Source organism: Sus scrofa, chromosome 1 (assembly GCF_000003025.6).
Source record: "Sus scrofa isolate TJ Tabasco breed Duroc chromosome 1, Sscrofa11.1, whole genome shotgun sequence".
Lineage (NCBI taxonomy): Eukaryota > Metazoa > Chordata > Mammalia > Artiodactyla > Suidae > Sus > Sus scrofa.
Window position 1 is genome coordinate 90,027,111 of NC_010443.5, and position 13,615 is coordinate 90,040,725.

The window sequence follows — 13,615 nt, forward strand, 5'->3', positions numbered from 1 at the left end:
AAGGAAGTAAGAGCTTCTCGAGCAGAGGAAGCACCAAGTGGCCCAATGGCCAGAGGCAATATGGAGCATTTAAGGAACTAAATCATGGGGCAGAGTGATTTAAGGATGAAGAGAGAGAGGAAAGGAAGGAAGCCACGGACATTTGGGCCAGACCACACGGGGCCTCATAAACTACGAGGATTCTGCTCTTCACCGTAATATAATCAGGAGCCATTACCGAATTTTAAGCAATAAAAAGTCATGATCAGACTTGACTCGTAAGCAGCAATTCTAGACTTATGTGAAGAACAGGCTGAGGAGTTTCGAGGAGAACACTTAGGAAACTACAGCAAAAGCCAAGTGAAAGACAGTTACAGCCTGTATTAGGACTAGGACTTGCTGTTCGCTAAGAGACTAGATCTTAAATATTCTTACAACAGACAAGCCCTGGAAATGATGTGACCCGATGAGAGTTTTAGTTCATACTAGGGTGGGAACCACTGTGCAATGTCTAAGTGTATCAAATCTACACAAATGGAATTTACATGATGCTAGGTGCTTATTATATTTCAATAAACCTGAAGGAGTAAAAGACACAGTCTTTATTCTTTTTATTATTTATTTATTTATTTGTCTTTTAAGGGCTGCACCTGGGGCATATGGAGGTTTCCAGGCTAGGGGTCGAATTGGAGCTAAGTGCTGCTGAGGCTCACAGAGATGAGAACTGCCAAGAAAAGGTGATTCAGGAGCAAGGAAATCACAGGTAACCTTATTAGGAAGTATTCTGCTGGAAGCTGAATTCTCTTGGGTAAAAAAACAGTGGAAGGCAGGAAACTGAGGAAGCAAGAATACAATATTCTTGGACAGAAAAAGAGAGACCTGGAGAACAAGAAGTGAGGCCAGAGATAGGGAGGCAGATGGATGGGGAGGTGAGAGGGAATATAGATGACCTGACAGCTTGTCTGAATGGCAACGGGAGAGATCCAGATCCATTCATTTGAAGGTTCAACACAGACAATTTGAAGATTTAGGAGAAGGAGGTGGCAAGGGGTGGGTCCAAAGAGCTGCATTCTTTTTTTTCTTTTTTTTCTTTTTTTTGCTTTTTAGGGCTGCACCGAGGCATATGGAAGTTCCCAGCTAGAAGTCAACTGGAGCTACAGCGCCAGCCTACATCACAGCCATGGTAATTCGAGATCCGAGCCATGTCTGCAACCTACACCACAGCTCACGCCAACACCGGATCCTTAACCCACTGAGTGAGACCAGGGATCAAACCCGCATCCTCATGGATACTAGCTGGGTTTGTTTCCTCTGAGCTATAACAGGAACTCTAAGAGTCACATTCTTAATGAGGAAGCGAGGCACTTTCTACATTCTATCAGGAGGGAAGTTAAGCAGGTAGAGTGTTTAGCAGCAAACAGGTAAGGCTTTGAGCCTTTTAGTAAAAAGATGTGAGTGAAACTGCCTATTGACAGATGCTTAGAGATTTTCAGAGAGCAGGGTGGGTCTAGCTCATGGGGAGAAACAGAACAGGCTAGCCAGGGAAAGCTGGAGGTCGAGGAGGAGAGCCTTTGCAGGTTAGTGATCATGAACCTATAATGGTGCCAATCTGTCTTGCCCACCTTCTCTGTGTAGATGAGCAGAAAGAAGAAAATTACATTCATCCACAGCTGAGGTCTATGAAAGGGGTCAAGGGCAAATCAGACTCGGGGAGCCTGAAGCTTATGTGACTGGAAAGGAAGCTCTAACAGAAAAGGATGGAACTACAAATTACAAAAGAACACAAAATCAGGTCCACAGCTTTGGAAGGAGCCCGTTCAAATACAGCAGAAGCTAAAGCCACCTTAGCTTTGTAATGGGTCCACCTCTGAATGAAGCAAGATAAGGAGTCAGGGAGGGAAGAAGTGTCCCCAGAGAGGAGAGGCAGGGGCAGGTGGGGAGGGATGGAGGATGGGCAGCAGTGAAGCAAAACAGAGTGCTCGGTGCCCACAGCTTCTGTGACCCAACAAGGCAGAATCTGCCAGCAGCAGAGGAAGCAATAGTTCAACCAAGCACAGAAAAGGTTCACAGAAACTGAGGGCACTGTGCTGTTTTCCTTTCTTTTTTCCCCCAAGTGATGGAGTGGGAGAGCAAGAACACCAGAACCAAACCCCCGACCCAGTGACACTCAGGGAATTAACCTCTTTGGGACTGAGAAGGCCATGGACAGCAAGCCCAGAGGGAGATCCAGGTTTACAGTTAAAGAACTTTTATAAATTTTACTGCAATGATGGCAAACAGTTCATTTTTTATTTCACAATAAAACTCTAACCCAATCTTGCTCAAATAATTTGCTGGCTATGCTTTCCTTCCTTCCTCCCTCCCTCCCCCTCTCTCTCCCTCCCCCTCTCTCTGCCTCCCCCCCTTTTCTCCCTCCCTTAGTTTCTTCCTTCCTTCCTTTTTTCTGGCCACAGAATGAAGCAGCTTTATGTGGGATCTCAGTTTCCAGACCAGACCAGGGGCTGAACCCGGGCCACACAGTGAAAGTGCCAAGTCCTAGCCACTTGACCACAGGGAACTCCCCATGCTCTTCTTATAAATGAAAGAAACATAAAAATCTTACTGCATTTAAAAATAATGAAGATAGCTATGAAGTGTTTGAAAACACTGGACATATTAAACTGTATTTGAATGATGACCCCAATACACACTAATACAGATTACAAAAATAAAGAAATACCTGAACATTGAAGTTGAGACAAAATCTGAGCACCTTCAAAGTGGTGGCTTGTCATCTTTAAATTAGGTTTGATACAACGAATAAAGCTTGCTCCCTAGGACAATAAAGGCACTTTTAAAAAGCAATAACAAATAACATTCTTATTTTCCTATTTCAATGAATACTAGCAACTTTCAGAGAATATTACCATTAATTTATGAACCTCTTTTAAGATCATCACTAAGGAAATTAAAACAACTAGCATACAGTTATATGTAAAGCTGTTATACACTACTAATAGAAAAGTACAACAATTTTGGATTTGAGTGCCAAAAAACTTGTGTTATTGTAAAAAGTCTTTTCGCAAGATGACACACATGACTATATTCTACATTGAAAGGTATTTATATGCTGTTTCTGGGATAAGAAAACTGTTCTATGACAAGATGAGTAAATAAAATTATGCTTCTTCAAATTTAGGCCAAAGTGTTAAAAAAAAAAAATTCTACCTTTCTCATCATTCTACTTTAAAAATATAGGTCCCTGAACTTCACCTCTGCACATATTAAAGTTTCGTTTTTGTTTTTTTTTTTTGTCTTTTTTTTTTTTTTTGGCTATTTCTTGGGCCGCTCCCGTGGCATTTGGAGGTTCCCAGGCTAGGGGTCTAATCGGAGCTGTAGCCACCGGCCTACACCAGAGCCACAGCAACACGGGATCCAAGCCGAGTCTGCAACATACACCACAGCTCACAGCAACACTGGATCCTTAACCCACTGAGCAAGGGCAGGGACCAAACCCACAACCTCATGGTTCCTAGTCGGATTCGTAAACCACTGCGCCGCGACGGGAACTCCGTTTTGTTATTTTTAAAAGCTTAACAGTATGCATTTAAAATCAGTGACCACATAATGTAATGCTGAATGAGGCAGAAAGAACACTGATAAGCACACAGTGAAAGTGTTGGGTACTGAAGCTAGTATATTAGACATCCAAGTAGCAGTTCCTCTTCAGAGTTGATATCTTCCAAAACTGGATAGTTATTGCAACAATGATGCTTGCTGCAAACACTTTTAGAATGCTTTTTAGAAATATCATCCTGGAGTTCCCTTCTGGCACAGCAGGTTATGGATCTGGGGTTGTCACGGAAGTGGCTCAGGTCACTGGTGTGGCTAGGGTTCCATCTCTTCCACGTGGGAAGACCCAAGTCTTTCTTTTCTTAAAATCACAAATGTTATCTAACCATTTTACAGAAGCATATTTGGGTAATAAAAATAAGTACCTCCTCACCAAACTTGGTTTTTAAACAACTTTGATCCTTAAGAGATAAATATCTGCAGTGAGAATACTTTAAGAAATGAGGATATTCAAAATAATTTCTTAATGGTTTCAAAGGAAGTCTAACAAGTTAAGCAATGATAGCACAGAGAAAATAAATATTTGGCTTTTCAAAATGACTATCTGAAAAGGAAGAGTACTCAGTTAAACTCTGTGGATTTGTTTTAAAAATAAGCCTTCTCTTGAAATTATGTCTCATTTACATAACCCACATATCAAATTTTTTTCTGTGGTGAATTTTTCTTTAAAAAAACAAAGGGAACTAAAACATCTAGTTTTGTTTTGTTTTTTTAAAGGCTCCTAGGAAATACTGCTTCTATTACAGACCTTTAGGTATTACGTCCATTTTTTCCATATCAACACCATCGTGTTGGAGAATGTTACCACCAGAATAAAAAAATGAATTCTATTCACTATGATTAATCCTAAAAAAATAATTATTTTCAGCTTCCTGAAGATATAGGATAATCCTAATAACACTCAGAGAATCTATATATTTAGAAAATAATTTGCACATACATATCTGACCTTTCTTCAGAACAAACCTAATCAAATGACAAGTATTTTAAAAACTGATTATTTTTTTTTTATCTTTTCTAGGGCAGCACCCACGGCATATGGAGGTTCCCAGTCCAGGGGTCTAATCAGAGCTGTAGTCGCCGGCCTAAGCAGAGCCATAGCGACTTGGGATCTGAGCTGTGTCTGCGACCTACACCACAGCTCACAACAACGCTAGATCCTTAACCCACTGAACAAGGCCAGGGATTGAAACCGCAACCTCATGGTTCCTAGTCGGATTCGTTAACCACAGAGCCACTACGGGAACTGGCCCAAAAACTTTTTTTTAAATGAGGGAATTAGGTTTTAAGTGAATTTCTAATTATTCCAGGTTTACTATGCTTATTACTATGCTAATTATGCCAGGTTTACTATGCTTATTTTTAACTGTTCCAGGTCTACCATGCTTATAATTACTACTAGAGCTTAAGAGGACCATTTAAAATCCGTCTTGTTTTTTAAGTGTACTCACAGTACTTCGAAGTTTATCCAGAAGCAAATTTAACTGTGTCTGTAAAAGAAAGGAAATCATTTTATTATTTCAAAAAGCAAAAGTACACAGTATCATAAGTAAATATTAGTGCTTCAGCAACAGAATAAAATAGCATGCAATAACACTGATACATAGCACATGATAATTTAACAACTTCTGGTACACAAACTTTTTAACAGAGTAACATGAAAAATGCATGGCTAATATATAATACCAAGAACAATAACTTCCTTTATATATAACTCATATAGTTATAAAACTGAAAATCAGCAATAGTAGACAATGTACATGCACACTTGCAGGTAGAGAATGAGGATAAAATATACAGGCAACGAAAGAAGTAAATGAAAATGCTGGTGATGCATTCAATGAGGAAACAATGGAGCAGTATGTGAATGTGTGACTATGTGGCAAGCTGGGTGTAGCTTGTGTCAAACTCCAATGAGAATGAAGAGATGTTTAAAATATACAGAAATGCTATAGATTAGGTTTATTTTATATAACATCAATCTTAAACGAAACCATCCTGCCTACCTTTTAAAGCCCTCTTAAATGTTTTAAAGCTTTTCACAGTTCAATTATTTTTTTAAAGGCAAGGATAATTTTCTCAAGAAAATTCCACTACGGACACTACAAGTAGTTACTATGCTCTCCTTTTTAAAATAATATTAAGTGATTATAATTTCCTTTGGCTTAATTCATTAAAATCATGTGTTTACTTCTCTGTAAATTAGGTAAAAATGTTATATTGATTTTATACTGAGATGCTTATTGTACTACTCACAAATTAAGATGTTACCTCCTCAATTTCAATATAACTATATTTAACAATAATAACAGCTATAATTTACTGAACGCTTTCTACGAGTCAGGCACTTCTCAAAACCTTTCAAGGGCAATAACATTTGAATCCACACAGCTTTAATTAAGGACATATTATTAGTCTCATTTTAGGTGAAAATGTGGAGGCCCAGAGAGGTAAATGACTTGTCAAGATCATGGAGGTATGGGGTGGCAAAACCAAGATTCCAACAAGGGCCTAACAGCAAGGTTCATGTGATACTACAGCACACTTCAGACACAGGTTTCAGTTACCAAAATGGAGTGAATTTGTCACTGGATTTAAAAAAAAAAAATACAGTCACATCCCACTTAACTGGCTGACAGAGTTCTGACAATCTGAACCAGTCTGGACCAGCATACAACTGAAAAGCAAGTGAACGAGCCACTAATTTGGAAAGAAAACAACTGTCACAAAGCTATGCTTCTTAATCCATAGACTAAGGACAGTAGTCTCCCCCAAAATGGGGATAAAGTAAGTCAGAAGAATAGAAGCAGCAAAAATAAATGACAGCATCTGAGAGGAGAGGGAAGAATGTCAATTACCAAAGAACAAGAGTCAAAGACCATAAGGCATAGGGTAAATAAACAGCCTTATGCAACACATGCTTTATTTGTACTTTATCTTTATTTATTATTTTTTGCTTTTTAGGGCCACACCCACAGCATATGAAGGTTCCTAGGCTAGGCGGCCAATCGGAGCTATAGCTGCTGGCTCACGCCACAGCCATAGCAATGCAGGATCTGAGCCGTGTCTTCGACCTACACCACAGCTCATGGCAACACTGGACCCTTAACTCACCTAGAGAGGCCAGGGATCGAACCTAATTGGATTCGTTTCTGCTGTGCCACAACGGGAACTCCTATTTTATCTATTTATCTGTTTGTTTATGTATTTGTTTCCTTAGCTTTTTAGGGCCATACCTGCAGCATATGGAAGTTCCTGGGCTAGGGGTCCAATTGGAGCTACAGCTGCTGGCCTACACCACAGCCACAGCAACTCGGGATCTGAGCCATGTCTGTGACCTACACCATAGCTCACAGCAATGCCGGATCATTAACCCACTGATTGAGGCCAGGGATGGAACCCCATCCTCATGGATACTGGTTGGATTCGTTTCCACTGTGCCAAAACGGGAACTCCTGTGTTTTATCTTTATTTTAAAGCATACAATTATTCATGTATAAAATAAAAGAATGAGATTTCCATCAAAAGAATTACTTTTTCTAAAACACAAACAGTAAAAGAGTGATGTTTCAATAACCTGATAATGTCGCTTTTCAGTGGAAAACTTTTGGTTCTCAGTGATGCTGTATATCTGAAGTATTAGTATGAATGCTGGACTGTTTTGTTTTATTGCCTCACACAACTTGAATTTAATTTCATGAGCTATTCTACCATATTCAAAAATAAGAATTAATATTTCATCTCAAAGTATCTCGATAAAACATTTTGAAATTTTATTAATAATACCATTCAATTATAGCTTTCAAGCAGTTTAACATGCAAAATACACTGTACTGTAAATAAGCAATTTTAGGGCACTTCAAGTCTCAATACCTTAGTCCAAAGAATTTTAAGAATGTTTTTGTTTTTATTTATATTGTCTAAAATTTCAAGAATGTTCTTTTTTTTTTTTTCTTTTTCTTTTTAGGGCTGTACCCTTGGCATATGGAGGTTCCCAGGCTAGGGGTTGAATAGAAGCTATAGCTGCCGGCCTATGCCACAGCCACAGCAACACAGGATCTATACCACATCTGCAACCTATACCACAGCTCATGGCAACGCCAGACCTTAACCCACTTAGCAAGGCCAGGGATCCAACCTGAATCCTCATGGATCCTAGTTGGGTTTGTTAACCGCTGAGCCACAAAGGGAACTCCTAAATGTGACATGAAGTTTTTAAATTATCTTTTTCTATGCTAAATACTCCACGGTTAGAACCAAATAGTAGTGTTCCATCTCTAAGACATATCATGTGACAGCTCTTTGTCAAACCTCAGAGAATAAATTTCTGATCCCAAATTAAGGAAACAAATGAAGGGTTCTTCAATGTTAAATAAGCAATTTGAAGGGCTTGTGGCACACAAAACATTTCTCTTTTACAGACGTTATTAAAAGCTTTAATCAAATCTCAGTGTAATATGCACACCCAAAAATGCACTATGAGAGAAACCACATTAAAAATGAATTACAAACTGAACCGTTTACTTGAGCCGGGCTCTTCTGAGCATGGCAGCCACACTGTAAGTAGGATTCCACAAAGGCGATCATTTACCTGAAGCCCCTGGCAGTGCCTGCTTTTCCTCTCTCAACTCAACTAGCGCCCTCTAGCCATCTGGAGCTGGACTACTCCAGCTACAACAAAACCGCTGAATGAGGAAGGAAACAGAAAACACATGGGAAAGAGAAGGTTTGAAGGTCAACCAGACAGTAAGCAGAAGTAAGAAACATTAGGAGAAGCATCAGACGTGTTAAATAAGCACCCAGAAAGAACACATTCATAAAACCACAAGATTTCTGCACGATCAGTTACTATGCCCATTTTATGTTGTTTTGCACACAAACATCGACAATGCAGGGTCTGCTCTTGAATCTTACTAGTGGGATTTCTCAGAGTGACCTACAGAATCCACTGCAGGGTATAATACAGTTTTAATGCAGAAAATAAATTCAAGTAACACATTTAGCACAAATACCTTAAACTTGTTTCCCACACTGATGAAGCTAAGTTTTCCTGCTTTTTGTTTAGTATCTTTGTTGTTATTTGTGGATGATTCAAATAATTCCCGGATGAATTTATCCCTGGATTCACATATTAAGGACTCGAGAGACATATGCAAAGCATCATTATTTTTTTCCACGAACTGAGTCTGAAAAATAAAACAGACAGGAATGATTTGGTCCACACCTTGTGATAATATTTCTTAATACAGGGCTAAGAGCACATTTAAGGCAACAGAAATGTACTGTATCTGGTGCTGTCCAACCCAGCCACAAACACCAATGAGGATGTTGAACACACGAAATGTAGCCGATATACTTGGAACCAAATTTTTTTTTTGTTTTGCTTTTTAGGGCCGCACCCATGGCATATGGAGGTTCCCAGGCTAGGGGGTCCAATCAGAGCTACAACTGCCAGCCTACACCACAGCCACAGCAATGCCAGATCCAAGCTGTGTCTGTGACCTACACCACAGCTCAGGGCAACGCCGGATCCTTGACCCACGGAGCAAGACCAGGGATTGAACCCCCAACCTCATGGTTCCTAGTCAGATTCATTTCCACTGCACCACAACCGGAACTCCTGGAACCAAATTTTTATTTGACTTGAATTTAAATAGTCTGGTTTTGTTAGATGTTACTGTATCATTTTGTGTGGCTTCAACATTACATGGTTGTCTCCTGGTAGAAGTTATACTCACAGTTTCATAGCAAACTGCCCCTGCAAAATGCCTGATAATGAAACCTTCGTCATCTCGTATGTTCCTATGGATTGCCAGCTTAGATTTTCTAGGAATCTGAAAAACAATACACACACCAGTTATTAAATGATCAAAAAAACACTTTGAAACTCCCTTTAGGAAACATTTGAGATGTGAAATGCTTAAAATTATGAAGGGAGCTTTCACACTTTATACAATTATACTGCCCCCCCCTTTTTTTTTTTTTTTTTTTTTTTTGCTTTTTAGGACTACACCTACAGCATATGGAGGTTCCCAGGCGAGGGGTGCAATTGGAGCTACAGCTGCTGGCTTACACCACAGCAACAGCAACAGCAATGCCAGATCCAAGACGCATCTGCGACCTACACCACAGCTCACGACAATGCCGATCACCACGATGGGAACTCCCTATACTGCTTTCTAAATACCTAGTAAGCCTTAAAGTGCTGGTAAAATCTAGCACATATTTTTGGTTATAACTTCTTAGGAAAAAAAGATAGGAATAAGACCAAAAACAAAACAAAACAAAACCAAGAACATGTAAAACATAGGCATTTTATCAAGTTGACTGCCTGTGTCTAAAGTAGTAGTTCCTGGAGTTCCTTCTGTGGTACAACGGGATCTGTAGCATCTCTGCACCGCCAGGATGCAGGTTTGATCCCAGGCGTGGCACAGTGGGTTAACAGATCTGGTATTGCCACAGCTATAGGATAGGTCCCAAATGCAGCTCAGATCTGATCTCTGGCCTGGGAACTCTACATGTTGCAGGGCGTCCAAAAAAGAAAAAAAAATAAATAAGAATAAAGTAGTGGTTCTTGACCTTGGCTGTTGGATTAGAATCATCTGGAGAAGTATTAAAACTCCCATACTCCCATCAGGCAATTCCTAGGGGTTGCCAAGGTTAAGAAGCACTGCTCTAAAGAAACACCTAAGGAGTTCCCGTCATGGCTCAGCAGAAACGAATCTGACTAGTATCCATGAGGACTCAGGTTAACTCCCTGACCTCGCTCAGGGGGTTAAAGATACAGCATTGTTGTGAGCCACAGTGTAGGTCGCAGACACGTCTCGGATCTGACATTGCTGTGGCTGTGGTGTAGGCCAGCAGCTACAGCTGGTTTGATCCCTAGCCTGGGAATTTCCACATGCTGCATGTGCAGCCCTAAAAAAAAAAAAAAAAGGCAAAAAAAAAAAACAACAACAGAAATTGACAAGAACCCTTCCACTGACATAAACCATACACAATGAAGCTGAATGCTTACACAGTGAACCTGAATGAATTTGAAGGAAATGAAATCATTTTCTGGCTATGCCATCTCATTATAATATCTCATATTGATAACATATTTTTAAAGTTTCCAAAATAAAAGATCATATCTGATTGTCAAAATAACCTAAGATTAAGAAAGACAATCGCATTTAAAAATGTACAAGCTAAATCTTTGGAACCTCCTGGGCTTTTCCTGGGTGAGAGAGCTGTCAGATCAAGGAGCTGCCATTCTGTGTGGTAACACCAGCCCGAGTCAGAGTGAGGGCCCCCGAGTCAAGGTGTCAACCTGATTCCCAAATCCAGCACTTTCTCACTATGCTAAACATGACAGGTCACCTAACCTCTCCATCCCAGCCCCCCATCTCTAGCATGGGGCTGCAGGCAGGATCCAGCCCAAGGTGTTACCATGGGGATCAAATATAGCACTTCAGGTAAGATGCCTGAATGGCACATGCTAAGTGCTCAATAAACGGTTATTACTACTTTTACTTTCAAAGAACTACAGCAAAAATAATGATCTGCACAAATCAGAATATACTGTATTGCTCTTATTCTCTTTTGAGGAAAGTGGCCAAAGCCCATTTCTGAGACTTTAGTTCACTGTCCTAGGAGCTATATGTCTCTGAAACCCTGACAATCAGTACCTTTCATAAAGGTAACTGTGCGTTATTAATAAATAGGACTGGATATATACGCCTTCCATCTTAGCATAAGTTTCATTGGGGGATACATATTGTTTTATTTCTATCTCCACTGCAGTAAGCAAGGCAGGCTCTACAGCTCGAGATTAAGGATCAGAGGAACTGCAAGTCAATGGAGCAGGTGGCTATGGGACCAGTCCCCAGGGAAGGTTATCACAACCCCATCAGTGTTTTAAGTACATGCATTCAGCCTATTCACAATCTTGATTCACTTAACTATGTATGGAAACTATGTATGGACTATTTGCTTTCATTCACATAAGCGTCTAGATTCAACCAATCAATGACTGTTATACTGTGCTACACCCTCAACACAATAAACACAAGAGGAAGCATCTGCAACTCTAAGCAGCTTTTTTCTTTTCCTTCCTTCCTCCCTTTGTTATTCTAAGATGAGGCAGCACCCACCTTCATGTATGAATCATCACCCCTGTCTCCCTGGGCTAGTCAGCTCTTTCTGGGTGCAAAGACAGAGATGTGCCTTCATTAGTTCAGGGTGTGATGGTTGAGCATAAAGATAAATAGAGAAGTAGCTGAACTCCAGCCCTATGGTTCACTGCTGCAAGCAAGGGTTCCAGCACAGCTCTACAACTAATGGAAATTTTGGGAACAAGGACTCCTTTCTGACCCTTTTAGATAATGTACTTCTCATTTATTTCTACTGCTCTCTGTACTTGTTTTTCCCTTTAGCTAATTCTACTGCCTCAGTTTCTATGATCCTCTGTGAGTACATTTCCCATTCTAACCCCCTAGGAAAGAGCATCAAGATGTACTGGCTGATCACTAACATGAACTGCTTCTGCCAGTCAGATCCTCAGCCACGAGCTCTGCTGGATTCACAAATCTGCAGACAGTGGTTGCTTGTGACTCCCCCTGGAGAGTGATCAAGGTCACGTGACATGTAACAGAGCATCTGAGGGCCACTTTGCCCAGAAGGGAGAACATAAAACAGGTAAATCTCGGAGTTCCCATTGTGGCTCTGTGATAACAAACCCAACTAGTATCCAAGAGGACACACAAAGGTTCGCTCCCTGGCCTCGTTCAGTGAGTTAAGGATCCAGCGTTGCCGTGAGCTATGGTATAGGTCACAGATACAGCTCTGATCTGGCATTGCTGTGGCTGTGGTGTAGGCCAGCAGCCATAGCTCTGATTTGACCCCTAGCCTGGGAACTTCCATGTGCCACAGGTGCAGCCCTAAAAAGCCAAAAAAAAAAAAAAAAAAAAAAAAGGTAAGTCTTTTAAATAGAAGGGCCCTGATTAGATCCTCATCATCAAAAATAGATAAACAGTCATCTATAGAAGATACTGATCTGGATTAATTACAGAAGATGCTTGTGGTTGCTCTAAGTCCTACACAACTCAGGATTCTAATCATCTAAAAGTTCACGTCTAGTACATCTTTCTAAAAGTTGTTCTTGCCCTGAGAGGGTCTCGATTTTGAAACGGGAAACTCACAGAGAGTCGGAAATGGTCTTTGTGCTTCTGGTGAACTGCAGATGTAAAGTGTTGATCACTTGGCTGTGGAAGGCGATTTTCTTCATCCAGAATATCCAGTATTCCCACTAATCTTGCTTCAATTAAATCTATTTCAAAAAACCATGATTTGTTAGGGTAAAAACATAACATTTTAAACCTACTGATCACAAATGTTGAGGACTGATCAGAAACAATGTAACATGATTCTCTAAGTACTATAGGCTCTCAAAAGCTACAGAGAACAGATGAATCTGATCTCCTATCTGGCAATTTATTAGAAAGTAACACCATGTATTTAATATAGGTTTTAGAAAAACAACCCCATAAAGAAAGTGATTACTGTTATAACATTTGTAAGCTAGAACAGAGGCTGAAGAGCTAGAAATGCCTCCTCTTCCAGATGATACCTATATTGGAAATAAAGTAAAACCACAGAAGTTTTAACCACAGGATTAGCTTTTTTAAACTGCTTTTAGCAGGGATTCAAAAGCTTTCCAGCAAAACTTCGTAAGAGTAGATTTTTATGCTCCTTCTATTCATGTTGTTTGAATTCCGTGTCTGTTCAAATTAACGGTAACCTGTGTTTGCCAGGGGTGAGGGGGAGGGAGTGGGATGGACTGGGAGTTTGGGGTTAATAGATGCAAACTATTGCATCTGGAGTGAATAAGCAATGGGATCCTGCTGTATAGCACAGAGAACTGTATCCAATCCCTTGTGATGGATCAGGATGGAGGATAATGTAAGAAAAAGAATGCATATAGATGTATAACTGGGTCCCTCTGCTGTACAGCAGAAATTGGTAGAACACTGTATATCAACTT

The 13,615-nt window shown here is 40.2% G+C and overlaps 1 protein-coding gene across 16 annotated transcripts in view; it reads right to left on the reverse strand.

Annotated features, from left to right (window-relative positions):
- The window catches only part of MYO6 (myosin VI), a 144,908-nt gene that overhangs the window by 34,251 nt on the left and 97,042 nt on the right, over positions 1-13,615 (reverse strand). For all 16 annotated transcript variants that reach the window (XM_005659429.3, XM_013992812.2, XM_013992811.2 and 13 more), the window contains 5 exon segments: positions 12,774-12,901; positions 9,330-9,425; positions 8,604-8,777; positions 5,043-5,081; positions 2,699-2,792 (listed from right to left, as the gene is read on the reverse strand). In XM_005659429.3, coding sequence (XP_005659486.1) covers positions 2,699-2,792; positions 5,043-5,081; positions 8,604-8,777; positions 9,330-9,425; positions 12,774-12,901 — 531 coding nt within the window.